The sequence below is a fragment of the Drosophila sechellia genome, chromosome 2R (genome assembly GCF_004382195.2).
Source record: "Drosophila sechellia strain sech25 chromosome 2R, ASM438219v1, whole genome shotgun sequence".
Classification (NCBI taxonomy): domain Eukaryota; kingdom Metazoa; phylum Arthropoda; class Insecta; order Diptera; family Drosophilidae; genus Drosophila; species Drosophila sechellia.
Genome location: NC_045950.1, coordinates 5,467,526 through 5,491,889, shown reverse-complemented (window position 1 = coordinate 5,491,889; position 24,364 = coordinate 5,467,526). Strand labels below are relative to the sequence as shown.

The 24,364-nt window shown below is 45.1% G+C and overlaps 4 protein-coding genes across 7 annotated transcripts; 1 reads left to right on the top strand and 3 right to left on the bottom strand.

The window, feature by feature from the left end:
• The first annotated feature begins 4,115 nt into the window (after positions 1 to 4,115).
• On the top strand, positions 4,116 to 23,910 carry LOC6608326 (locomotion-related protein Hikaru genki). Of its 2 annotated transcripts, XM_032714441.1 has the most exons (9): positions 4,116 to 4,577; positions 16,244 to 17,371; positions 19,072 to 19,296; positions 19,835 to 19,932; positions 20,501 to 20,575; positions 21,018 to 21,354; positions 21,584 to 22,072; positions 22,397 to 22,579; positions 22,886 to 23,910. In XM_032714441.1, the coding sequence occupies exons 1-9, from the start codon at positions 4,448 to 4,450 to the stop codon at positions 23,092 to 23,094; spliced, it is 2,874 nt and encodes a 957-aa protein (XP_032570332.1). In that variant the 5' UTR covers positions 4,116 to 4,447; the 3' UTR covers positions 23,095 to 23,910. The 2 variants fall into 2 exon arrangements, with proteins under 2 accessions (XP_032570332.1, XP_032570333.1); XM_032714442.1 differs by lacking the exon at positions 20,501 to 20,575.
• LOC6608329 (probable cytochrome P450 4p3) lies at positions 6,185 to 8,872 on the bottom strand. The gene is made up of 8 exons (XM_002033030.2): positions 8,674 to 8,872; positions 8,390 to 8,590; positions 8,251 to 8,332; positions 8,097 to 8,197; positions 7,768 to 8,038; positions 7,498 to 7,715; positions 7,126 to 7,440; positions 6,185 to 7,070 (listed from the first exon to the last, which is right to left on the bottom strand). Exons 1-8 carry the CDS (start codon positions 8,870 to 8,872, stop codon positions 6,910 to 6,912), a joined length of 1,548 nt encoding a protein of 515 aa, XP_002033066.1. The 3' UTR covers positions 6,185 to 6,909.
• Positions 8,756 to 11,177, bottom strand: LOC6608328 (cytochrome P450 4p1). Of its 3 annotated transcripts, none has more exons than XM_032714443.1 (9): positions 10,979 to 11,177; positions 10,726 to 10,926; positions 10,581 to 10,662; positions 10,426 to 10,526; positions 10,088 to 10,358; positions 9,811 to 10,028; positions 9,442 to 9,756; positions 9,218 to 9,379; positions 8,756 to 8,827 (listed from the first exon to the last, which is right to left on the bottom strand). In XM_032714443.1, exons 1-8 carry the CDS (start codon positions 11,175 to 11,177, stop codon positions 9,219 to 9,221), a joined length of 1,548 nt encoding a protein of 515 aa, XP_032570334.1. In that variant the 3' UTR covers positions 8,756 to 8,827; position 9,218. The 3 variants fall into 3 exon arrangements, with proteins under 3 accessions (XP_032570334.1, XP_032570335.1, XP_002033065.1); XM_032714444.1 differs by lacking the exon at positions 8,756 to 8,827 and adding an exon at positions 8,977 to 9,064; XM_002033029.2 differs by lacking the exon at positions 8,756 to 8,827 and having other exon boundaries at positions 9,093 to 9,379.
• LOC6608327 (probable cytochrome P450 4p2) lies at positions 11,465 to 13,736 on the bottom strand. The gene is made up of 8 exons (XM_002033028.2): positions 13,535 to 13,736; positions 13,255 to 13,455; positions 13,119 to 13,200; positions 12,875 to 12,975; positions 12,539 to 12,809; positions 12,256 to 12,476; positions 11,880 to 12,194; positions 11,465 to 11,811 (listed from the first exon to the last, which is right to left on the bottom strand). The coding sequence occupies exons 1-8, from the start codon at positions 13,734 to 13,736 to the stop codon at positions 11,645 to 11,647; spliced, it is 1,560 nt and encodes a 519-aa protein (XP_002033064.1). The 3' UTR covers positions 11,465 to 11,644.
• Positions 23,911 to 24,364: the final 454 nt, after the last annotated feature.

Below are 24,364 nucleotides of genomic sequence, written 5' to 3'. Positions count from 1 at the left end.
AGATGTGCCAACATATTGAAAAGTTTTTGATGTGTTTGCTACAAGTAGAGAATAAATAAATCTAAGATACCACACATATAAAAATTAAAGTTTGTTTTGAGAATTTAATACACCTAAAAAACGTGGTATGAAACTTTTAATCCAGTCGATTTGAAATTGTGATTTTTTAACCCATAAACTGCATAATGTCTCTGAAAAACTTTAGCTACAAAAATAATTCCATTCAACTTAGCGAGTTTCGACTGCAGTTGGAAGGGAGCTTGGTCCGAAGTTTTGCCAGGATGCCAAGGATATTCAATTAGGCTGCTCGATAGGGGGCAGTGTGTACCTGGGAATCAATGCGAGGAAGCAAAGTTGCTGCGACTCCCAGCGAGGCGAAGCCATCGCAAGCTGGCAACGTAAACCAGATGTTGCGGTGAATGGCCATTATGGAGCTTGTCAATGCCAGTTGCTCAGGAGAGGCGGCAGCGGCAGCTGGAGCGAAAGGGGGCAAGTCATCCGAGGCAATTACACTGGGACGACAAGGACACCGAAGGCAGTTGCTACTATAACATACACACAGACTCATACTCATACCCACCCCGCTGTGCGTGAGGTTACTTAATGCTGTTTACTGGCCAAAGTTTGTCCTGCCATTGGCCATTGACCACTGGACGGAACTGGCTTGAGTCCGGAAGTTGGCCACAACATTACTTGCACTGGCTGGGTTTTATTCTCGCCATAACCATTGCTCCACGGCAAATGGCCCATTGGAGCATTTATGGCCAAGTTCCATGCGTCGCCATTCCTTCTGCTTTTTCATTCAATTGCTATATCTTGGCGGCTTTAATTAAAAACGTTTTTATAAGCACTTTAACCAATACTTTTATATATAGAAAACTGTTATGTGAAGGTCCTTGGAGATTCAACATAGGTTAAAATGTATAAAGGTTCTAAATAATACAGTGAAAACTAAACTTTTTCCACTTTGCACTTTAATTAATATAATTTTTGCATTTCCCTATGCTCTTCGAAAGCATTTATCCTCCAAAAATGCAGAATACCCACATGGACCACAATTGAAGGGTCGTTGTTGTGGCTCGTTGCTGCCACTTAACGTATTTGCCACGGATTCACCCACCGCCCCCCCCACCTGTTATGCCTGCACTGACCTCTGACCGCTGCCGGATGCAGAGGAGATGGCTGTCGTTGAGGGAGCTTTAATCGACCAAACTGCCACTGCACCTGCGGGATCAATTGAGATTTATTGCTGGGTCGTGTCAGTTGTGTTTCGCTGGCTTCCCACGGCTACTTCTGCATTTGTGCACATTTTATGCTGCTGGCCAGCAATTAGACATTTATTTAATTTGCAGCGGGAATTTACAGCTGGCACTTCGGATTTGCCCACTGACCCGGCTAGTTGGTTGTTTTGGGCCAACAAACCGACAGCTGCGGTTAACTTTGGCCAGCAGAGAATGCCAATATGCCCTAATTCCAACCGCAAAGAGGAGAAGTACTCTTTCCCAATATTTGTATCTAAATATCTGTTAGTGCAAAATAATTTGTAGCTGCGATTTGCGCAGATTGTGGTCGTGTTGGCTTCGCTCTTTAATGACATTTTGAGCGTCTTAATGACTTAATGGCCCTTTGGTCGTCAAAACGCTTTTGCCGCATCATTGGCAAAGCAATTAACTCGAGCATTTGCTGGTGCCCGCTTTTTGTGTGCCAAGTGTCCTGGCGTAATTAGTTGGCCACTTCCGGTTCCACTTCTTGCCGCCATCGCAGCCGTGTCTGTCTGCGCGAGTCCTTTAATGGATTTCGCCTCTGACTGCGCGCGAAAATTCATTAAAACTCGATAATTGCATGACAAGACAAGATCCTGGAATTTGGCCATCGAGTGCGAGTCCTTGTTTATCCCTCGGCTCGCTATCTGGCAAATGGCGTTAAGAAGCAGTTGATTTACTTGCCATTGGGATTGCTATCCGCTCGGTGCACTGAGCAAAATAAGGAGCATAACATAATATGGATCCAATCAGTTAAGAAATCTCAGAATATTATTTTAAGCTCAAAGAATATATTATTTTGGGATATGTTTTGGTTGTATTCTAAAGTGTTAAGAAAGAACAATAAGAAAATTACTTAAAGCCATAATTTCTACCAACCAAGCTGGCCAAAGTAAATATTCCTTTTGCGTGACTTACTATGCATATTATATTATTCATTCTTCCGAAATGAGGATTCGGTATGCCATCTGTTTGTTGCATCGCACAGCCAGTGAGTAATTGTCGTGATTAAATAATTAAATCTGCTGAATGCAGGCATTTTAATCTAGAAAAACTGCGTCCATGTCAGGTGCACGCACTTCATTGGCACCCAGGAAATCATTGGTTATTAGCCTTCGGCCCGTCGGCATCGAATTGAGTTGGAATACCAGAGATGTAATTTCAGCCTGCGGTTGCAGGGCAGCAAATTGAATTTTGCTGTAAAGCCGCTCGTTGCCGAAGGCAGGTTAAACATGCTAAACGTATACATTTTCAGCCTGATTGCATTCCAAAGTTTCGGGCCACTAGAGCCACTAGGACGGCATGCCAGAAATTATACACAAAAGATAATGCCGCTGCACAATTGGATTGCCAGCTGAGGGGGGCGGGGGGAATGCAGCACACAAACATTCATTTTCCACTCGACTGGAGTTGAGCGCGTTTCGCATTCGCATTCGCATTTGGTATTTCGCATTTCAGCAAACTTTCAATGCGACAGACAAGAGCGACCCAGACGGTATTGTTACGGTTACGCTTTTGGACCATGGCTAACCTGAACCTCCAATGAGTGACATTTATCTTGCGAGGACAACGAGGGGCGTCCTGTCGTCGGAGCATTCATTTGCGTAATTAGTGGCCAAGTGGCATCCGCATCCTGGTTGCCAAATGCCATTTGGCTTTGGTCGCAGAGCAGAGGCCTCGAAATCACCGCAACTGCTGCTTGATTATTGGCCAGGACCAAAAGGAATGGCCAAGCAGACAGGCGACGTCAGCACAAATGATAGCATACTTCTCAGGGCAGCGGCAGCTGAGGAGCAGCAAAGGTGAGTCCCCTTGCAGACCACTTAGCTCCACTCCACTACTTCTCCACAGTGGGAATGTACCCGCTTTGAACTTTTAGTAAAAACGGAAACACACTTTTGAAATATTTTAAATATTAAAAATAGCTACAGCTTTTTTAATTCAGTCATTCTTGACTTGTAACGTTTGATATTTTAATATGCACACACTACCTATTGATTTATTTAAGATTTTTATATGTTATTTTATTAAATATTATACTACATATTTAGTTGCTAAGCTTACAGCATAGTAAGAATCATACAATTTAAACTTTATCAGTTATTGTCAGTGTATCCAAAAATGTAATTATCATAATTAAATCATTTTTAATAGACAATTACCTCAATTTAATAAAGATAGTTGTCTCAATTTAATAAAGATAGTTGTATATCTATTGTAGTTTATGTGCTCATATTTTTCGTGCTATGTAAATCTCAGTTTTAAGCCATGAACATTTTCAACACCTGATTCCCATAGTGAATTGTAAAATAGTAATTGATTTTCTGCGATTGATTCACTGCTGCAGCCGTAAAAAGTATCTGCGTGAACTAAGGAAGTATAATTAAATTAGTTTTAAACTGGAAAGTAACCGAATCAACGTGGCAAGCAAGCGGAAAACATCATTTGTAGCTGGGGATTGGCCACGTGGGTGGGTGGTGTTCTTTGGGTGGTTAGAGGGGGAGTGGGGGAAAGGAGAGCTACGTGAGAGTTACAAGGGCACGCACACAGACACACGGGCACAGCGAAAAGCGAAAGCGGCGAGAGAGGAAAATCGGAAAAGAGGAATAACAGCAACAGCAACAGCAACAGCAATGGCAATGGCAACAGCGACTAAGCAAAACATGGGCCAAACCAAAACAAAAACACACGATTTGCCGGCAAAATGCACGTGACACATCCTTTGGCGAGCTTCGTCGAGTGCGATCCTTCGTCGAGTGCCGAATGCAGCCGAACGAAGCGGAGCCGAAGCTGCGCAGAATCCAACGAGCGGTATAAAAGCGAGACGCTCGCAGCACTCGTGGCATTCGATTGTCGTCGCTCGAGAGGATAGGTGCCCAGCTCCGAAAAGGATATAACCCCGCAAAGGACTCTAAGTAAAAGTGAAACTTTAAAGCCAAAGAGCACACACACACACACGCGCACACGTTGCATACAGTTTGGCGCGAGTGTGGGTGACTGCTGGCGGTACGCCAGTGTGTGTGTGAGTTGACCAAGTGGATTTCTATTTTTGGCCCATTAAGAAGGCAACTCGTGAAGTGCAGTGGTGTTGAATTCGGTGCTATTTGAAAGGACTCATCGGGTTGCTAAACAAACGAAAACAAAACAACGCCGAAACTCTGGCAATCGCAATCTGATCCTTGGACATGTGGAGCAGGCAGCGAATGCGCCATAAGCCGCTTTGGGCCCTAATATCCTTGACCGTTTTGCTGCTGGTCCTGGACAAAAGCAATGCCAACACGGAGCCCGTCGAGACCAGCACCACATCCGAGCCAGGTGAGTCCTAATTGACCCGCACACACGTGGGCTCCTCCGTTTGACCTTCACTCGCTAGGCGGACGAAAAGCGTAAATAAATTATGACGGGCCGCCTCGAACTCGGTCACTTTATTAAATGACCTTCCACGCATCCATGGAAGTCGACCAGCTCCCAGCTCCCAGCTTCCAGCTCCCAGCGATTATCACACACGCTCGAGCAAAAAGGATATAAATCCGGAGTAGAAATGAATGCGACACGGGGAGGGGAAGCTGCAGAGCGCAAGAGCAAATAACTGGCAGCAAATGAAATATTTCACGGCATCTGCGGCACAAAGGCAATCAAAGCGAGCCGAGAGCCCATGGGCAACCTTAATCCCAATCAGAGTCAACAAACAAGCAAGGGCATCGCGAAAACGGGGCACTGCGGAAAATATTTGGCAACAAATTATTAAGCTTTTCATATTAAACTATAAAAGACATGATAATGGCTTTTATTATGAATCATGCAAAGCAAGATATCAAGTCCTTGATATTTTATTTTGAGAGTAAAGACCAGGAAAAATATTAAGGGCAAATCGAAATGAATTTCGTAGAAGATTTTTTTGGCCTTTAAGTATGCATTTCAAGATAAGCTACTTTTATGAATTGTATTTATCAGTTTTTACTCAATTTACTCAAAAATATTTTCGAAAAGGTGCATAAATATTACCTTTACATTATATAGTATGACTATTGAGTATTCTAAACATGTGCAATCATTAATAAGAAGCAATCTGAAGGCATCCTCTCGATCGTTAGACCTTCGCTCCTAGAGCTGAAACAAACTTAATTCCGCTGGCAGTCACCAATATTTTCTCTCAGTGCAGAAGGGGAAGGGAAACTGAAAGGTAGCTCCAGCAAGCGGCAATTGCACGAAAGTCCGTAATGAAGTATGGCAGGCAGGCCGTCCGTGGCTGGTAATAGAAATTAATAGCGTCATGTGTGAGTTTTGCGAAAGGGAAGGAAGAATTGGACAGGGAATGGGTGGATGTGGGGTAAAGGACAAGGGAAGTGGGAAAAAGGATACAGGGGAAGTGTAAAGTGCCCGAAAGCGACACGCAGATGCGCATAAAGTAATTAATTCACTCTGCCTCCATCGGTATCGCCATCGCCATCCCTCCAGTCTTCTGGTTGCCTTCTAATTTCCCCTGGCAAATCGACAGGACCAGCTGTTGAGCTTTTGGGGTTTCGTCCTTCAGTCAGGCAAAAGTGCGGCGCACTTCTATTTTATTTTTCTTTTGTGGCGGATATTGCGACTTCTTATTTCGACTTTTGATGCGCAGTTTGGCAGTCAGTCAGGTGAGAGGGGTGACGATTCTGAGATAGTCTGAGATCCAAACGCTCGCTTGACACATGTGAAAGCGAGGGAAATTTAATTTACATGACTCACAAATGGAATCCATTTAATGTTGACTTATGGCGACGAAGCACCAGCGCACAGAGCACTGATGAAATATGCAGTAACCGGAGTAGCAGCTAAAACCAGAGCTGCATTTCAACCATTTCCATGTGCTGTCCCATAAATCCTGGGCCCACAGGATGGATGATGATGTTGGAACGAGTTGGGCGCACACTAAAAAATATGCGTTTTCAATAAGTTTTTTTAATACGTCACAGAAACCACACATTAAAGACAAGCTAACTTAATATATCCCTTCGAAACGGGATGATATTGATATCATTATTTCATAAAATAAATAGTCAGCTAAAGATAGATGGAACTATTTTCAGTGCACCACACACAGTGCATTTTGCGAGCCCATGGTCACATGTCTCTTTGCCACATTTTATGTGCTTAGAACAAAGCTGAGTCTGCATTATGCATGCAAATGGTATAACTGAGTAACGAACTGTCAAAATCGCAGTTAAAGCAAAAAGGAGTCAGTGGGAAAGGGATGTAGCCTCGGCAGGAGGAGGAAAACCAAATGACAAAAAGTCGCCAGCGCATTATGCATTTGCATTCCCATATATGTGAGCTAAAGGACAGAGATTACTTGACTTTTCCTGGTCTGCCTCAAAAATAGGAGCAGAAGGAGGAGAAGGAGGAGGAAATGACAGGGAGCTCCCACTGTGTGGGAAATGGGAGTTGGAATTGCAATAGCTGCTGGAATAGAGGAGAACTGCTTCTGCCCGCCAGGGCATGAATGATTTATGGGGCGGCAGCTGTCGAGATGCCAACGATTATCGGCCATAAGCTAGTCACAGCACATTTTTGCACCCAGAGAAGAAAGGAGTCTTTGGGTAAAACTATTGTTCATTGCACATTATGGCTAACAGAGTTCCGTGTATATGTCGATTCCTTTAAAGCTGCCTCATTTTCTTCTCACGAGCTTCACGTGAATCTGGTTCTTGGTCCGCAGTGTTAGGCCAGTTTGAAACACAATCGTCTTCGGATCGATTTCCGGTAGAATTTGGAACTGCTTCAGTAGGGCCACCATTAGGGTTTTCATCTCCTGCATGGCAAATTTTTGACCTACACAGAAAAGGGTATAGGAAATCATTCCATGAGAGTATGCAATATCACATACCTATGCAATTCCTCTGACCAGCACTGAATGGAATATAGGCGTAGGTGTGACGGTTCTGTGAGTTTTCGGGCAGGAATCTCTCTGGGCGAAACTCTTCGGGGGAATCCCAGTATTCGGGATTGCGATGGATGTCGAAGACATGAACAGCAATCTGGGAGCCCTTTGGCAAGATGAGACCGTTGCCCAGTTCAGTTTCCCGCGTAGTTTCCCTACCCATGGCGGGAACAGAGGGAAATAGGCGCATGGTTTCCTTGATAAAGTATTCCATGTTCTTCAATTTGTTCACCTGCCCAATGTCCAAGTTGTTTAATTCATCTGAAAAAATTGATATGTTTTTTAAAGCGCAAGTTTAGTAATTCCAGCTCATTTCACCATTGATGTTAGCTTGGATCTCTTGGTAGCATTTTTCTTGCTCCTTGGGATATAAAGACATGTTCATTAGACCAAAGATGAGCCCAATTGAGGTAGTATCGTATCCCTCAAACATCAGAGTGTCCACCTCCTCACAAATCCCAATGTGATCGATGAGGCCATCCTTTTCAGCAAGAATAAGGGTGTCCAACATGGCGAAGCGCTTTTTACTGGTAAATCTAAAGTAATCGGTATTGTTATGCAATCTTGCAAGACTGTCAAATGCCTTACAATTCATCTTCAGCTGTCTGAGTCTTTCCTCTACTATCCATATCATCATTCAGCTGATCTCTCCTCTTGGCAATAATCTCACTGGAAAATCCGTGGACCACATCGAGGGCAGACGTGTAATCCTTTTCGGCAAACATCTTGAAAAGTGTATCGCTCCATAGAAGTGGGTTGCTCATGCGACGAATGAAGCATTCTTCGATCTGACGGAAGTTCTCCCGGTACCGATCCCCTTTCTCGGCCATCTCGTCCAGCTTCACACCCATAGCCGTCTCTGCAGATATAGTTGTGGTTTTATAACTAACAAATTTTTAAAACTTATTGGATCTCACCACAAATGCTATTCAAAGTAAATCTGGGAATGACTTCGTTCAACGAGATGACTGCCTCGTCTTTGCCTTTGAATTGCTCTAGGAACTTCAGACTCTCCGTTCTAGTAAAGTCAATTTGTTTTGAATAGTTACTACGTTAGTACTCCAAACTCACATTAAAATTTCCTGAAACTGGTTTAATATATTGAAATGGAATGTTGGGGTAAGCATCTTGCGTCGTGCATGCCATTTCTTTCCTAAAAAGCGTGATAGCGTTTGTAAAACAAATGAAGCATGTGCTAATCCAAACTCACCTGTGGATGTCAACAGCCCAGTTCTCAGAAATGGATGTAGGAAATAGTAAACTGTTCCCTTGTTTATTAGATTTGGATCATTAAGCACATGTTCCGCACTATCCGCGTCTATAACATTGTAGATGGCCGTTCCCATTGCGTACTCCACGTAGCTTTTGCCCAGTTTTTTTGCACAGTCACGCGAGTGTTCAAAAACGCCAGCTGATTGTATAATTAGAATAACAGCCATGAGATGATGGCATTAGCATAGATAAGCCAGCAAAGCTCCCCCTCAGATAACTCACAGTGATCTTTGCCGTACAAGTCGAAGCTGTTGGCAAATATGGTACTGCCCTTCACGAACGGAGCAATGCTTTCCGTGGGCTGTCCATTCTTGGCTCGAATCCTCTTAGCAAAGAATCCGAGAATGCAGTAATCCCTGTTCAGCCTATAGATCCACTGAAATAGCATAATGAAAGCTCCGACAAGCCACAGAAATAACATTTTTAGAGAACCGCATCCGCGGATTTGTCTCGCCAAACTGATCACTGAGATCACTAGCAGCCGGTTTTATAAACAAATAATTCCGGTATAAAAAGCGAAACTGATTAGATTGTCTCACACGCATGGTTCAATTCACAAGTGAATGCTGTGATATTAGATTGGATATCTAGGTACACTGAGGAATACATTGTGCTAGTACATACAATAAATATTTTATAAATATACGATTCAGCAGTTTATTGATTTGTATGCAATAAAATGATCCAGATCTTAATGACTAACATCTAGTTAGACTGAACTTTAACAAATGATTAAATAAGTCCTTATATGGCACTGAGCACCTACCTCACTGTCGCCTCACAAGCTTTACGCGAATCTTGTCCTGGGTGCGCAGAGTTATACCCGTATGGAAGACAATCTTCTGCGGATCGATAGCCTTCAAAACCTTGAACTGCTTCAGAAGGACCACCATCAGCGTTTTCATCTCCTGCATGGCATACTTTTGACCTGCAAAATAAAAGCAATCATTAGAAAGTCATGGGATAGAGAGAATCAAGATCCTCGCTTACCAATACAATTTCTTTGTCCAGCACTGAAAGGAACATAAGCGTACGTGTGACGATCCTGCACATTTTCGGGTAGGAATCTCTCTGGGCGAAACTCTTCGGGGGAATCCCAGTACTTGGCATTGCGATGGATGTCAAAGACATGAATGGTTATCTGGGCACCCTTTGGCAGGATCAGTCCATTGGCCAGTTCAGTCTCCTGGACGGCTTCACGACCCATAATCGGCACCGAGGGAAACAGGCGCATGGTTTCCTTCATGAAGTACTCTAGGTACTTGAGCTTGTTCAACTGGCTAACATCCAAGTTGCTCAGGTCATCTGAAAACGATCTGATAAGAGGTTTCATTTAAGTGCTACGTGCACTTCGCTTACCATCTATGTGCTCTTGAATCTCCTGGAAACATAACTCTTGCTTGTCAGGGTTTAGGGACATGTTCATTAGACCAAAAATGAGGCCAATTGAGGTGGTATCGTAGCCCTCAAACATCAGAGTGTCCACCTCCTCACAGATGCCACTGTGATCTATGAGGCCATCCTTCTCAGCATAAATTAGGGTGTCCAGCATGGCGAAACGCTTCTTTGAGACAAAGCTAATGTTACATTCATAAGTATAAAGTCAACTTGACAGTTATTTCCCCAATTTACATACCCATCATCATCAGCGGTCTGGGTGCTTGAACTTTTGTCGAGCTCATCCTTTAGCAAATCCCTCCTTTTGGCAATAATCTCGCTCGAAAAGCCATGAACCACATCGAGGGCGGATGCGTAATCCTTGGCAGCAAACATTTCGAAGAGCTTGTCGCCCCAGAAAAGTGGGTTACTCAAGCGACGAATGAAGCATTCTTCAATCTGACTGAAGTTCTCCCGGTATCGATCCCCCTTCTCGGCCATTTCGTCCAGCTTAACACCCATGGCGGTTTCTGAAGATTTGAAAAATACGTACATTTGTAGGGTGAATCTATGAAGTTAGGGTATTGGCTAACCTACCACAAATACTGTTTAGGGTAAATCTCGGAATAACATCGTGTAACGTTATGGTTACCTCATCTTGACCCTCAAATTGTTGCAAGAACTTTTGACTCTCCGTTCTAAAAGCAGAATGCATTAGTTATAAGGTATTTGATAAAATGAAGGAATCTTACTTAAAGATCTCCTGGAACTGGTTCAAAATGTTGAAATGGAACGTAGGAGTGAGCATCTTGCGGCGAGCATGCCATTTTTTGCCTGTAAAGGAATTAAAGGAGTATGAAGAATAGGGGCCAGCGATGAATCCACATCCCAACTCACCAGTCGATGTCAGCAGGCCCGTTTTTAGGAATGGATGTAGGAAGTTGTAGACGAGCCCCTTGGTTATGAGATTGGGATGATTCATCACATTTTCCGCGCTATCCGCATCGATAATGTTGTAAATCGCCGATCCAAAGGTATATTCTATGTAGCTAGTACCCAATTCCTTAGCACGTTCACGCGAGTGATCGAAAACACCAGCTGGGTTATATCAACTAAATAGGGTCAAAGTTCAGCCATTTCTACTACTCACCGTGATCCCGCCCATACAGATCGAAGGTGTTGCCGAATATGGTTTTGCCCTTGGGCATGGGAGCGATGATCTCCACAGGGGTTCCATCTTTCGATCGGATTCTTTTGGTGAAGAAGGAAAGAATGTGGTAATCCTTGTTGGCTCTGTGGAGCCAGTGCAGCAGCGCACTCAGGGCCAGAACCAGCCACAAGACAATCATATTGGCACAACCGCGTTGACGGAACTCTCGTTCCACACTGATTGCACCGATTGCAGGTTTCTATCTAGACAGTTTTGTAGCAACAATTACACGTATAAACTGCCGAAACTGATTAGATTGCACCGTGTACACATATATTTGCGCTCGACTAGCTCCGATTTGTGGTTGAGTTCATCTAACAATAACAATAACACAGGTTGTTCGGCTAGTTTGTTTAAATAAAAGCTTGGAACAATGTTTAATTTGACTGCGGGAAAACCGGTTAACTGAAAGAGTAGATTGCACTATTATCATTGACATAATTTCTGATTCATTTATTGTTAACATTATTCGTTCAATGTATTGCTCCTAGCTACGGCGATTAGCATTGGAAAGTCAGGGCTAATTAGTCATCTAATATCAGCAGCGCTATTAAATCAATTTTACACTTAGTAAGCATGTAAGGAATATCCTTAAATCGATAAACACTAAACGCAATTCCGCCTCACAAGCTTGACTTTTATTTTATTTTTGAAGCGCAAGGTTATGCCCACTTGGAAGACAATGGACTTGGGATCGATAACAGGCAGGATCTTGAATTGCTTGAGGATGACCACCATCAGGGTCTTCATCTCCTGCATGGCGTACTTCTGGCCTTTGTGGTTTAAAGAGATAGATAATACACATATGAGAACCGGACATTTTGAAGACTTTTTCCCTTACCTATGCAGTTCCTTTGTCCAGCACTGAATGGAATGTAGGCGTAAGGATGCCTTTTCAGGCAGTTCTCGGGTAGGAATCGCTCTGGGCGGAATTCTTCGGGTGATTCCCAGTACTTGGCATTGCGATGGATGTCAAAGACGTGTATGTTAATCTGAGAGCGCTTCGGCAGGATTAGACCGTTCTCTAGCTCCGTTTCCTGGAGTGTCTGACGACCCATAATGGGAATCGAAGGATACAGGCGCATGGTTTCCTTTATGAAGTAGCCCAGATGGTTCAGTTTACTTAGTTGACTGAGGTTCAGGTTGCTCAGGTCGTCTGGAAAAGTTCGGGAATTAAGATCTTAGACTGTCACGATTATCTGAACAGAATGAATTACCCAGAATGTGCTCCTGGATCTCCTGGTAGCAAAGTTCCTGTTCAGCGGCATATAGAGACATATTCATTAGTCCGAAAACCAGACCAATGGATGTGGTATCGTAACCTTCAGCCATCAGCGTGTCCACCTCCTCACAAATCCCAATATCATCGATTAGGCCATCCTTTTGGGCGCAAATCAAGGTGTCCAGCATGGCGAAGCGCTTCTTCCTAATCACGCATCTGATTTTCAAAAGAGGGAGCAAATCAGTATCAGTGAACAAGCAATTTCAAAATAAGCTCACATATCATCGTCAGCCGTTTGAGTGGCTCTTCTATTTTCCAGCTCCTCCTCAAGTAGAACTCTGCGTTTCGCGATTAGCTCGCTGGAAAATTCGTGTACCACTTTTAGAGCTGCGTTGTACTTGTGTCCTGCAAAGATGTTGTATACACAATCGTCCCAATAGAGCGGGTTTACTATGCGCCTGGTAAATCCTTCGTCGATTATGTGAAAGTTCTCCCTGTAGCGATCGCCCTTCTCTGCCATTTCATCCAGTTTGATTCCCATGGCAGTTTCTATTCAAGAAATCATTAATTGTTAAAGATATATATATAAAGATACATATTAAATCTTTTGGTACCACAAATGCTGTTCAGGGTAAATTTGGCTATGCGGTCCCTCAAGGAAACTATACATTCATTTTGTCCTTCGAACTCACTAACGAACTTCAAGCTTTCCGCTCTGAAAACAGAAAATTTATAAGTAATTCGTAAGTTAGTAAGCCGAGTCATACCATAAAGAAAATAACCAAAAGGTCAAAGATGACTGCTTACATATCGCATTTTAAGGGAGTCCAAAGTTCATTATATTGTAAATTCACTTACATAAAGATTTCTTGGAACTGGTTCAATATGTCCATGTGGAATGTCCTAGTGAGCATACCGCGTCGCGTATGCCATTTCTTTTCTGTAATACAGAATCTTAAATCCAGCGTTCAATTTTGAAGATTTCGTTGCTCACCTGTCGCTGTTAGAACGCCAGTTCTTAGGAAAGGGTGTAGAAAATTATATATTACGCCCTTCGTTATCAGATTGGGATGATTCAGTATGTTCCCTGCATTATGCGCATCTATAACATTGAAGGTGGTGAACCCCATGGCGTACTGCAGATAGCTGTCTCCGTTTTTCTTCGCCAACTTGCGCCAGTAAGTAAATACCTGGTCTAATTATGCGAATAAACCAAGGGGAAAGAAGTCTTATAAAGATAAGAAGCCCGATGTCAAAGTTCACCTTCTACGCACCAGAGTCTTTTCCGAAGAGATCGAAGCAGTTGGCGAACACAGTTCGACCCTTGGTCATGGGCACTACGCTGTCCAATGGTTTGCCATCCTTGGTTCGAACCCTCCGGGCAAAAAAGGCTAAGATGTTGTAGTCTTTGTTTACCTTGTAGATCCAGTGGACGACCACACTTATGGCCACCGAAAGCCACAGAATCCAAACCATTGTGGGCGAACTGGATCGGTGGGCTTCACTCTCAGCACTGTTTTGGTTTTTTCGGTTCCCAGCTCTCGATCCACGCGAGCTTTTCACTATCAGCAACACAGAGAACCGGCTCAGAATTGATTAGATTTGGATCTGTGTTATAAAGTTTGTATAAACATTGTACACATGTATGAATCTTTGTTCTTGTGTGTTTGTTTCGTCGCTCAGCTGGTCGGTATTTAATCTCACGTTCACCCAATAAGCTTTTCATTGGTGTCTGATTTTAATCGATACACTAGTATGTTCACATTTATTAAAGCTAATTTGTGAGCCAATGTGCTTTGCAATAATCTTTAGTAGGGGATAATTTATCTCTAATTCAAGCACATTTAGTTCTCACAACACATAATTGGGCGTATTAATTTAAAATCTGTAATTTCCCTTTTTTTTTTTTTTTTTGGAGTAACTAATTCTATTTATTAAGATTTCAAAAGGAATCGTTCAGTAATTCCTCTGAACTTAACCTAATGTGTGATAAAGATAGATGAGACCAAGTGGTATCTTAATTATAAAGTACAAAAGAAAATGTAATATGTTATGTTATCCTCCGTGTAAGGAGATCGCTGGGGTGTACCCTCTTCAGTCTTCGGAGAGAGATGGGATCAGCTAGGATAGTTGCTAGTCGGTTCGGGTGGGCCATAAGCCTGTCGGCATAACGGCTGCTGTGGAAATTAATCTGATCCCCAAGAAGGGTAACTTTCAGATCTCTTTCGATGACTATGTTCGTCACGTACCAGGGGAGCCCAGATGCGTGACGTGCAGCTCTTGACTGGACCACACGGAGCCTATTAAGCTGGGATTTGGCGGCAGTTCCCCACACCTGGATGGCATAACTCCACGTTGGAGCGAGAATGGCTTTGATTAAAAGAGCCTTAGAGTGTAATTTCCCAGCTAATTTCTATCGATATGTCTAACAAATTGCCTTCACACTCCCACCAGCTGATGAGTAACGGGTATCTGATAGTCGAGGAACTGACTAAAGCGTTTAGCATTGTTTTTCTGGTACAAAGCGTATGTCTTGAATTGAAATCGTAAGAGTCATTTTGGTCGAAATCTTGTTGAAAGTCATTTGCAGTAGTAAAAAAAACCAGTCTAAAATATTTTTTTGCTTTTAGTGGGCCATTTAATAACTCGAAATCAAAGCTTAAAACGTCATCGGAGTACTTTAATGAAATTATACCCATTCCAAGTTAAATATATGTACGAGGCCAAAGACTATTTGCATGAGCAATTCAAAATGACAGCTAAGAGATAATTATTAACTTGATATACTTAACTTATATAACTTAAAATGTAATGTTTGTTTGCTTAACTGAATATGCATGAATGAATTCTCAGCTGATTGCATTGCAATCCTTTAAGGGGTATAAAATATTCAGCTAAAAATCTCTATTTAGGTAACTTTAAACCTTTGCAACAAAGTATTTCATCTAGACGGAATTTTTATAGAGTTAACTTGTATCTTTCGCCTTAATCAACTGAGTGGCAGTGTCCGATGGCCATAGCTCATTTTTCCTTTGACACTCTGTTGCATTTGCCCGGACTGCTAATTGGCGATTGCAATTCATCAATTACAAGGCATTCTGTGATTTTATTTGCCAGCGCCATTATACATCACTCGACCTACTTTTCCGACAAAGTGCACGACACGTTACGGACAAAAGGAAAAGTGAGGAAAGGGCGGAGCTGGGCTGGGAAAACTTTAATTCCGCCGTCGGCGATTACCGAAGGCCGACTGGAGATGGAAATGGCGGAAAACGGAAAATGCTGCCACGACTTTAGCTCTCCGCTGCAGCTGACTGAAATCCTATTCTGATTCCGATTCCGACTCTGACTCTGACTCTGAGTCTGTTTCTGCTCGAGTTCCTCCTGGCCTCCACCTCTCATGTAAAATTGAAACTTGAGCTGTGCGTTTGGGCCACGACCTTCTGCGCCGCCCACTCCGCCTCCTGATTACTTGCCTGCATGCCAAATGCATATTGGAAATTTGCAATTTCGATGGCACTCAAAGTCTGGCGACGTCAAGTGGAAAGTTCTTCCCAGCCAGGCCAAGTTATCAAATTAGATCACATATGAAATATTTATGGCAAGAGTTTCTGGCAGACTAGAAATTGCATTACCTCCAGTCGAGCCAAAGTCTTGGGTGAATTCGTTTGGCAGACCCTCACTGAGGCAAATTATAAAATGATTTATTCAATAGATTGAGACATTGTTGCCTCTGCTATATAATTTCATTACGTTTAAATGGCACTTTTGTGCACCTAAGTGCACAATATAATATATATTATACAATATATATATAATTTGTATAATTATTAGTAATTACTATCATATTTACACCAACATCAATTAAAGCGCATTTAGCGAAATGTTTTAACATTTTTCTCATTTATAAGTGATAATATTCCAGTATGTATTACTGTTTTTTCCCAGTGTTCTTATTTCCCGCTTTCATTATCCATCCGCAGATGCCTCGCCAGGCTGTCGGGCGCCGGATGTGCGCTTCACGATTGTCAAGCCGGAAGCGACGACGGAGCAGCCGCTGGCTAAATTCGAGACCACGCAGATCTACCTGCCGGAGGACTTCACCACGGCGGATGTGGAGTTCGTGGACTCTGTGCCGCGTCACCCCAACGAGAACCATGCGGCCGTAATCAATCCGTACTCCCTGGACCTGGGCGACGACCACTTGCATGTGGGCGATGCGGCCGCTAGTTTGGTTGGCGACGATGATCTGGGTGACGAGGACGAGGACCACCACGGGGACCCGGAGGATAAGCGCTTAAATGCCAACCGAAAGCAGGGCAAACGAAGGCGCGCGGGCTCGGGCCGTCGACGGAGAATTGAGAATGAAAATGGACAGACAGGCAGGGGTCGTGGCAGTCGATATAAGCGGCATGCCATCCTCCATGACACGGAAGCCTCACCGGAAACGGATCGCTGGGCGGGCAGCAAGCTGGCAGCCGAGGGAGATGTGTACTATGTACACATAGCCGATATCCTGAAGAGCCGTGAGCCAAATCGTGAATTAAAATCGAAGCTGCACAAGCTCAAAATGAAGGCCAGATTGAACAAGTGCCTGGCGGAAGGTGGCAAGGAGAAGTGCACAAGGCTCCTCAAGAAGAAACCCAAGAAGAAGGTCGTCGAGAAGGAGCAGACCCTGAAGAAGGAGAAGAAGTTCCCCAAGCAAGAACAGTCCAAGAAAAAGGTACTCGAGAACGGACAAACGCCAAAGGAGGACGAACTGGAACTGGACCAGCCGGAGACCTCTGCTCATCACCGCCGCCGCGGGGACAGTCACGCTGCAGAGCTCGACCAGCGTGACCGGAGCCCGCGATGGCGCCGCCGGCGCAGCACCGAGTTCAAGGGCAATCTCGGCCAGCTGCCACCGGAGTCCGGAATCGGGCCGGAGCCGGAACCGCTAGCGGACCAGGATCTGAAGGATCTACAGCAGTACGGAAATCAGTCGAGCAGTGCACGAGTGGCCCTGTTGTGGCAACGTGTTAAGCGCAAGTCCGGCAAGACCACGGGTGCACTGAGCCGTCCGAAGGGTGGTGGCGACTCCAGCTCCAAGACCACCAGTCGCAAGGACAAGGGTGAGTGTGCGCTCGCACGGCGGCCAGACACTGGCAATGCCACAGTGCCCAATGCCTTTGAAGCCTTGATTTGCCGTCGCTGTCGCTGTCTCGTTGTCTGTCTGTCCGTCCGTGTCGCGCTGTCCGATCTCGCAGAGATCTAACGGTGGGCGGAATCATCCGCCCGGAAATCCCTTGCAAAGGTTGATGGTCGCCAAGTGGCAGTACAAGCTAGGAGTGGTCCGTTAGAAGCCCGTTAACTGTTGGGTCACTAAATAAGAACCATCTATAACTTTAAAATCTTTTGACAATGTATATGTATGCTTCAAATGAACAATATTTTACAGAGCTTGGTGTTAATATAATATTATTATTTAAAATATTCCATCAGGTTGTAATTCTATAGGTCTAAATCTATACAATACTTATAAAATTACGCAAACGCACAGTTGAGTAGTTAGCCCCTTTTAAATGCAAAATTAAGTATACGCCCAGTTAGCCAGCCATTGAATAGTGAAACCCATGGCAGCTCCGACTCCCAAGCGGCTGGCCAGCAGCTTAGGCTCCTCATCATGCCCTCGAGCTTTATAGTGTGGCAACATTTTGACAATGTCTAGCTGCGAGTATTGAATCGCTTTTGCAAGGGCATTTCAGCCAACAGCAGCACACATGAGTACACACTAACACCCAAACATTAACGGAAGTTGAGAGCGGAGGACACACCGAACATACTCGTAAAAGCTAATCGCAGTCACAGCCAAAGCCACAGCCATCGCATCTAACCATTGCATCCTATCTAGCCATGGCTCATCCCCCTAGCAAAATCACACCTTCGCCAAACACCCAACAGCCCACCAAAAGCCCACCTGTCCTGCCATTTTCCACCCTCTCTGACGGCTTTTCATTACCCCATTTCCGGCATCGGTGCTGCGTGGTCATGGTTTATTTGCCAGTCCATATCTTTGTCGTGGTTAGAGTTCAGAGTTGAGAGTTGTCCGCTGCCGGTTGGCCCTTTGTTCTGGCCGGAATGATTTTCCTTTTGGCTCCTTTGTTTGCCTTCGGCTTCAGCTGGGGCCCCTTTGTACGAGTCCTTCTCGGCATCCTTTACTGCTTTATTCATCTTTTTTTTCTATTTTCTATTAGCCAGCATAATATTATCTTTGGTGTTATCTCTGCCTTTTCACATCTCCCTTATTTTAGTGCCGTCTTTTGATGGGGTTTCTGGGAAATGAAGTTGTATCCTGTTAAGTGGCCACTTCGCCAGCCTTCTGGTTTTCTTTTAATGCATATCTAAGCACTTGGAGCAGCCCATTGAAGTTTTCAGCTGGCAGCACTTTTCGCACGTCTCGTGGTTTCTCGATGGCTTCTCCTTGGCTTAATGTGTGTGCCCAAGGGGGGTACTTGAGGATTTTGCAGCCTGTTTCGCACTTTCGGCGCAACTTGGAGTCGAGTTTTGGGTCAACTTGGATGGGCATTAAGATCGCTCATTGTCCACCGGCACTTCATTAGCATACCCATCTTCATCCGCATCTGCATCTGCATCAGCATCTTCATCTGCATTTCATTCGCATGCCGTTCAACGGCTCATTAGATGCTTGCTCTATTTGCTCTATCCCCCTCTGAACGTCTATCTACCCCCTCCCCTGTTTCTTGGCATGGTACATTGCCCATCTCACGACGCCCACACCTTCTGCTCTTCTCGTCCCGCCTCGAATATCCAGGTATCTACGACGAGGAGGCTGGCTACACGCCCATCCATCCAGACGACCCGGAGTTCGACGAGGAGGAGGAGGAGGACGAGGAGGTCGACATCCTGCAGCAGTTCACCGAGGTGTCGGAGATCCGCTTCCCGGGCGAGATCGGACCCATGGGCGATCGGCGGCTGTGCAAGATCCGCTGCGTCAAGGGCAAGTGGGTGGGTCCGTTGTGCGCCACCAACGAGGAGGGTAAGTAAACTGCTCCCGCCCGCAACAACTCACGCCCACGACAATGCACCATCAAATATTGAAGTATTGACATACACACAGATACTTAGTTGCAGATACATAGCTCCAATTACAGATACACTTAAGCCACACAAACAGTTGCGAATTCATTTATTTACGTGCGCAAATAAAGACTACACAATCAGTACACAAGCGAATACAGCACACAATCAGATTGTTGTTTCATTTTAACCCAATTAAAATTCTCTCCAATTAAAGTTACACGGCGAAATGGGAACGTACGTCGTTATTAAATATTTCACTCATCTTTTGGATTCTGAATCGTAGCAACTAACCTATAAAAGATGAATTAAGTTCACAGCAAAGAAAAAGCTAGCATAAAATCATAGTTTCTACATACTTTTTTAGATCCTTAAATTCTTAAGTTGATGTAGAATAACCATAAAAACACGCCACACACTAAACATATTGGGTAAGAATCTGTACAAGTTAACATTTGGTATGATATTTCTCCTCCGTGCGGCTACGTAATCCCTAGACGATAACGGAAATGTGAAGTTTCAGCCGCTCTACAAGAGCTGCCACGTGAACCGGATACCATCGCACTTGCTGCTCAGCTACCGCAACATTTCAGTGGTAAGTGGTTAGAGGTCGAAGGTCCTCGGATCCTTGGGTCAGCTGGCTGCCGCACTACCACCACCACCACCACCACCACCACCACCACCACCACCACTACAGCACAAGAACACCTACATGCAACGCACACGCACACACCGGTACACCCAGTACTCGTACATGCATACGTTTTGTAGATTTCCGGAGATTGCCCGCGTTCATGTCTTTAACTCTAACTCGACTGCTTTTGCGAGGGGATCTCAGCTCAGCTCAGCTCCGATCTCAATTTCGATTTCGACATCGAATTCGATCTCGACTGCGACCTCGATCTACTATCTCTCTCTCTGCCTGCGCCTCTGCTTGTCTCTGTCTACTCGCACCTGTCTATCGCTCTATCCTCATATCTCAGAAAATCTCACCTAATAATTCTAAATATCGCAATACTCGTATCGCAATTTCGCAATATCTCAAGACCAGCGACCAAGCCATCTGCATGCCGACGCTCGAGCGAAATCGGGCGAAATACAAACGAAAACGATTCTCTACAGTATGTGTGTTTTTTGGTACTCTCTGATTCTCTCTCTTGCAGACACCGATCCCACCAAATCGCGGCTGGCGTAAAACGCGATTATCCAAATCGACACTTCTCTCAAATACAGAAATTGTGAGTCGTCGTAGTAGCTGTGTAGTATTGTGTAGAATTGCACCCACAAGAAACCCACAGGCAAAGCACCGACACACACAGAAACACACAACAGATACCACCCACAAACACCCACCACCAGCAGGGAGCTAACAGATAAAAGATACAGTTCACAAGATACAACATACAAGTTGAACGTAACAAGTTTCAACATACCAGATACAGATACCCACACTCAGATACTCGCACATGGAGAATGTTAAATGCGAGGACTGCACGCCAGAGCAACCAGCGCCACTTTCTCAGTTCGCGGGAACGTCTGATTATTTGATAACTTTCTCCACTTTCTCTCTCTCTTCCTCTTTCTCCCTGTGCTTTCTCTCCCCCCATCCCGACCTCCAAAATACCATATGCACCCTTTCGCTTTTCCTCACCGCTTGCTTGCGATTTGCCCCTTCTGCAGAATGTGGGATGGGATCTACCGCACGGACACTCGCTGCAGGCGCGCTGCCAGGAGCTGGGCATCTACAAGCTCTTGGGAGAGTCCAGGGTCCTCTGCTCCAACGGCTTGTGGGCTCCGCGGATGCCCAGCTGCGTCCCCACCACGGTGCTGACTAACTACTCGGAGGACAGCGCCCCCTCGATCCGCATCAAGATCTTCAATGGCTCCCACTCCTTTGAGCCATCCGGCGTCATGGCCGTTCCGCCGCACAGCACAGTGCTCATGGACTGCATGTATCCGAGGGTTAGGGGCACTCCGGAGTGGAGCTGGACCAGCTGGTACATGCAGTATTCCACAGGTAAGCCAAGCTCCTTCTGTTCTACTTAAGGAGAGAGTCTTCTAGGAAAAAGAGCGAGAGAAAACGCTTTAACGTGTTTTGAGTAACGAGTCTAAAGAAACTATCGAGAAAATATGGTTCTTCAGCTGCTTGATAACTATAATACTCCGAATAGTTAATATTCAGGTTCTGACCATTGCAGTTGGTCAAAGCTCTGATTTTTCTGAAAAAATACCTCTCCCCCCTACAGGATGGTCTCCAGCCCAGGAGGAGAAAGCGGTGCGCTACCGGCTGAGCATCAAGAATATCGAGAACAACGACTCAGGCACCTTCACCTGCACCTCGCCGCGCGGACTGACCAACAGCATTGCCGTCGTGGTGGCCACTTCGACGTGTCCGCAGCTGACAGAGCCGCTGGCGCCGCTCAAGCTGCGCCTCGAGGGCAATAAGCTGGGCCAGCGGGCGCACTACGAGTGCCCCGAGGGCTTCCGGCTGGACGGCGCCTGGAACGCCACCTGCCTGGCCTCCGGCAATTGGTCATCGCCGACGCCGACCTGCCATGCCATTCAGTGTCCGCGTCTGGAGCTGGACGACCCGCACCTCAGCCTGATCGAGCTGAACACCTCGGCATGGGGGCGGGCGGTGTTCAAATGCCAGTGGGGCTTCAAGCTGACCGGACCGGCGCAGCTGGACTGTGAGCCGTCGGGCGTCTGGAGTGGCCCCGTTCCGCGTTGCAAAGGTGAGCGATGCACTCGAAACTTCTTTGATAAGGAAGTATGTAACTATCTTAGTACCTTAGGTTAGGGGTCCTTGTTACCAGGCTATGTATCAGCAAATAGCTATAAATTTTATTGGTACTATAAATTTGCTATCTGCAAATCACTTAATCCCCCATACAGCTGTCTAAAAGTGTGCAATGAAGAATCCCGATTTGGTATTGCACACTTTTCGACACCTTTTATAGTTGCTCCCAAATCTCCTGGCATATCTATGCTTTTCCGTTACTAACTTTCGAATAACCTCTGTTGCTGGTGCACCCCTCCGCTGATCGCTGCCCCCGCAGTCATTCAGTGCGTGATGCCAGTGGCGCCGCTCAACGGGCGCATCGGGGGCACCAGCCTGAGCCAGAGGCGCCTCACCGTGGGCGCCCTGGTCACGTTCAGCTGCAACGACGGGCACAGCCTGGTGGGCGAGTCGAGCATCATCTGCACGGAGAACGGACAGTGGTCGCACTCGCCGCCATTTTGTAAGTAGACTCGCTACTCACTCACACACTCACTGACATAGACACGTATATGTAAATGCGTGCGCTGCGAGAGATTGCCGGCGCACCGCAACGCTCCACCGTTCCACCGATCCTCCTCCTCCTCGTGGGCCCGCTCACAGATCAACCCAATTAATGACTCTTGTGTTGTATTTCCGCCGAACAAACGACCGATTTCGATACCGATCACGAATCATCATTAACATACCTGATACCTGAAACCTGAAACCACCTGATACAATCCGTACACGCACGCATGACATGCCCACTGACCATCCACGATCTCAGGCAAATCGCAGTGCCCCTATCCAGGCGATCCGCCCAACGGGCTGATAGCGCCGCTCAAGTTCAACTACGACGCCGGAGACTACCTGAGTGTCCAGTGCCGGCCCGGATTTGTCCAGAGTTACGAGGGTCCGCCCGAGCGGCCCAAATGCCAGCCGGATGGCCGGTGGTCCGGTCCGATGCCGAAGTGCAAGAGCTACGAGGAGGTGTAACCTCCAGGACCGCCAGAGATTGAAGCCAAGGATTCGCCGCCAAGTCAGCATTACGGGTCCTCCATCTGAGCGGATGCTGTAATTCCGAATGCAGATCGAAACCGAGTGATATTTAGATTAACTTAGTGAGAGGTATCAAAATTAATAGATATTTTATCAGATAGGTTCAATTCAAATCATTGTCTTTCTGTGGCCCACGAATCTTTCAAGAACTCTCCTTTCGAACGCTTTTGAAACTATGTATGTACTCTAAATAGATCAAGTTGATCTTGCACACTCTACAGATATTTGTTGTTCAGATTGAATAAACTTTGCGCTTGCATTTCATTACGAACTATCCTTGTACTAACACTAACTATTTAATGAAATATATAATCAACATCTGCGTACAGGTATTTATGTATTACGTATTCTGGTTGCAACTAAAAGTTACATAAATGTAAATGTTTAAACGAAAACAAGCGAAAAACTTACCCACAGTGCGAATAAAAAACAAAACAAAACATATAGATATATATATATATATATATATATACAGATTAACGATTCTATTCCACCATATAAATGTATTACACTGACAGAAATGCGGATTGCAGCAGCAGTTGTTGGACGAGTGTTGATGAGTTAGGAGCTAAGAAATGCCAAGCTAAGTGGCGTCCCGCATCCGGGGCCCTTTAAAGTCATATCCATAAACGATTCCTTGAGAGGCAGAAAGAGGAGCACATATAGGTATTGCATAGTGTATTGTAGGCAGCTGCAATCTTTGTGTAATGTAAAGACCGTTTTAAATAAAATACGATATTGTGTAAAATGCAATTCTCGGCCTTAAACTCTCTTTTGCCTGTTGGCTCTGGGACTTCTCTGAAGATGTAATGTATCCGTAAGCTTCGCGAAAGTGTGCCAAGGAAATCCATGTGCACGTGTTTCTCTTTCGCCTAAGCCAGCTGCTAATGCGAGCACAGGAGCAACATCCCCTGCAGCAACAACACATACAGATGCAGCATCCACAGCTGCAGCAGCAGCAACATCTACGGCGGTAACATCTACACCAGCCACCAAAGCAAACAGTTACTTCATAAGCGTGAGCTGCACTGGCAAAAAAGCATGGATTAAGTGTGACCATCTATATGAATGAAAACCAAGTGTGACAATGTAAGCTAAAGTTCGGTCCAAATTAGGCATTATCCATAACTATAGACAATTTTCGTTTCTTAAATTTATATATTTGTTTTTAAATTGCAGAAAGCACTTCAGTTTTGTCCTGTGTACT

What these genes read in the sequence shown, in the direction of transcription:
- LOC6608326 (XM_032714441.1), top strand. Translation starts at nt 4,448, where the DNA reads ATGTGGAGCAGGCAGCGAATGCGCCATAAGCCGCTTTGGGCCCTAATA. An exon ending in GTGCGCCACCAACGAGGAGG is followed by an intron (nt 19,297 to 19,834) that starts GTAAGTAAACTG and finishes CGTAATCCCTAG; the next exon opens with ACGATAACGGAAATGTGAAG. An exon ending in GTACATGCAGTATTCCACAG is followed by an intron (nt 21,355 to 21,583) that starts GTAAGCCAAGCT and finishes TCCCCCCTACAG; the next exon opens with GATGGTCTCCAGCCCAGGAG.
- LOC6608329 (XM_002033030.2), bottom strand. Translation starts at nt 8,872, where the DNA reads ATGTTATTTCTGTGGCTTGTCGGAGCTTTCATTATGCTATTTCAGTGG. An exon ending in CTTGTACGGCAAAGATCACT is followed by an intron (nt 8,591 to 8,673) that starts GTGAGTTATCTG and finishes TTATACAATCAG; the next exon opens with CTGGCGTTTTTGAACACTCG. An exon ending in TGGTCAGAGGAATTGCATAG is followed by an intron (nt 7,071 to 7,125) that starts GTATGTGATATT and finishes TTTTCTGTGTAG; the next exon opens with GTCAAAAATTTGCCATGCAG.
- LOC6608327 (XM_002033028.2), bottom strand. Translation starts at nt 13,736, where the DNA reads ATGGTTTGGATTCTGTGGCTTTCGGTGGCCATAAGTGTGGTCGTCCAC. An exon ending in CAGTTCCAAGAAATCTTTAT is followed by an intron (nt 12,976 to 13,118) that starts GTAAGTGAATTT and finishes TTCTGTTTTCAG; the next exon opens with AGCGGAAAGCTTGAAGTTCG. An exon ending in CAAACGGCTGACGATGATAT is followed by an intron (nt 12,477 to 12,538) that starts GTGAGCTTATTT and finishes TTTGAAAATCAG; the next exon opens with ATGCGTGATTAGGAAGAAGC.
- LOC6608328 (XM_032714443.1), bottom strand. Translation starts at nt 11,177, where the DNA reads ATGATTGTCTTGTGGCTGGTTCTGGCCCTGAGTGCGCTGCTGCACTGG. An exon ending in TCTGTATGGGCGGGATCACG is followed by an intron (nt 10,927 to 10,978) that starts GTGAGTAGTAGA and finishes GATATAACCCAG; the next exon opens with CTGGTGTTTTCGATCACTCG. An exon ending in TACCCTAAACAGTATTTGTG is followed by an intron (nt 10,359 to 10,425) that starts GTAGGTTAGCCA and finishes TCAAATCTTCAG; the next exon opens with AAACCGCCATGGGTGTTAAG.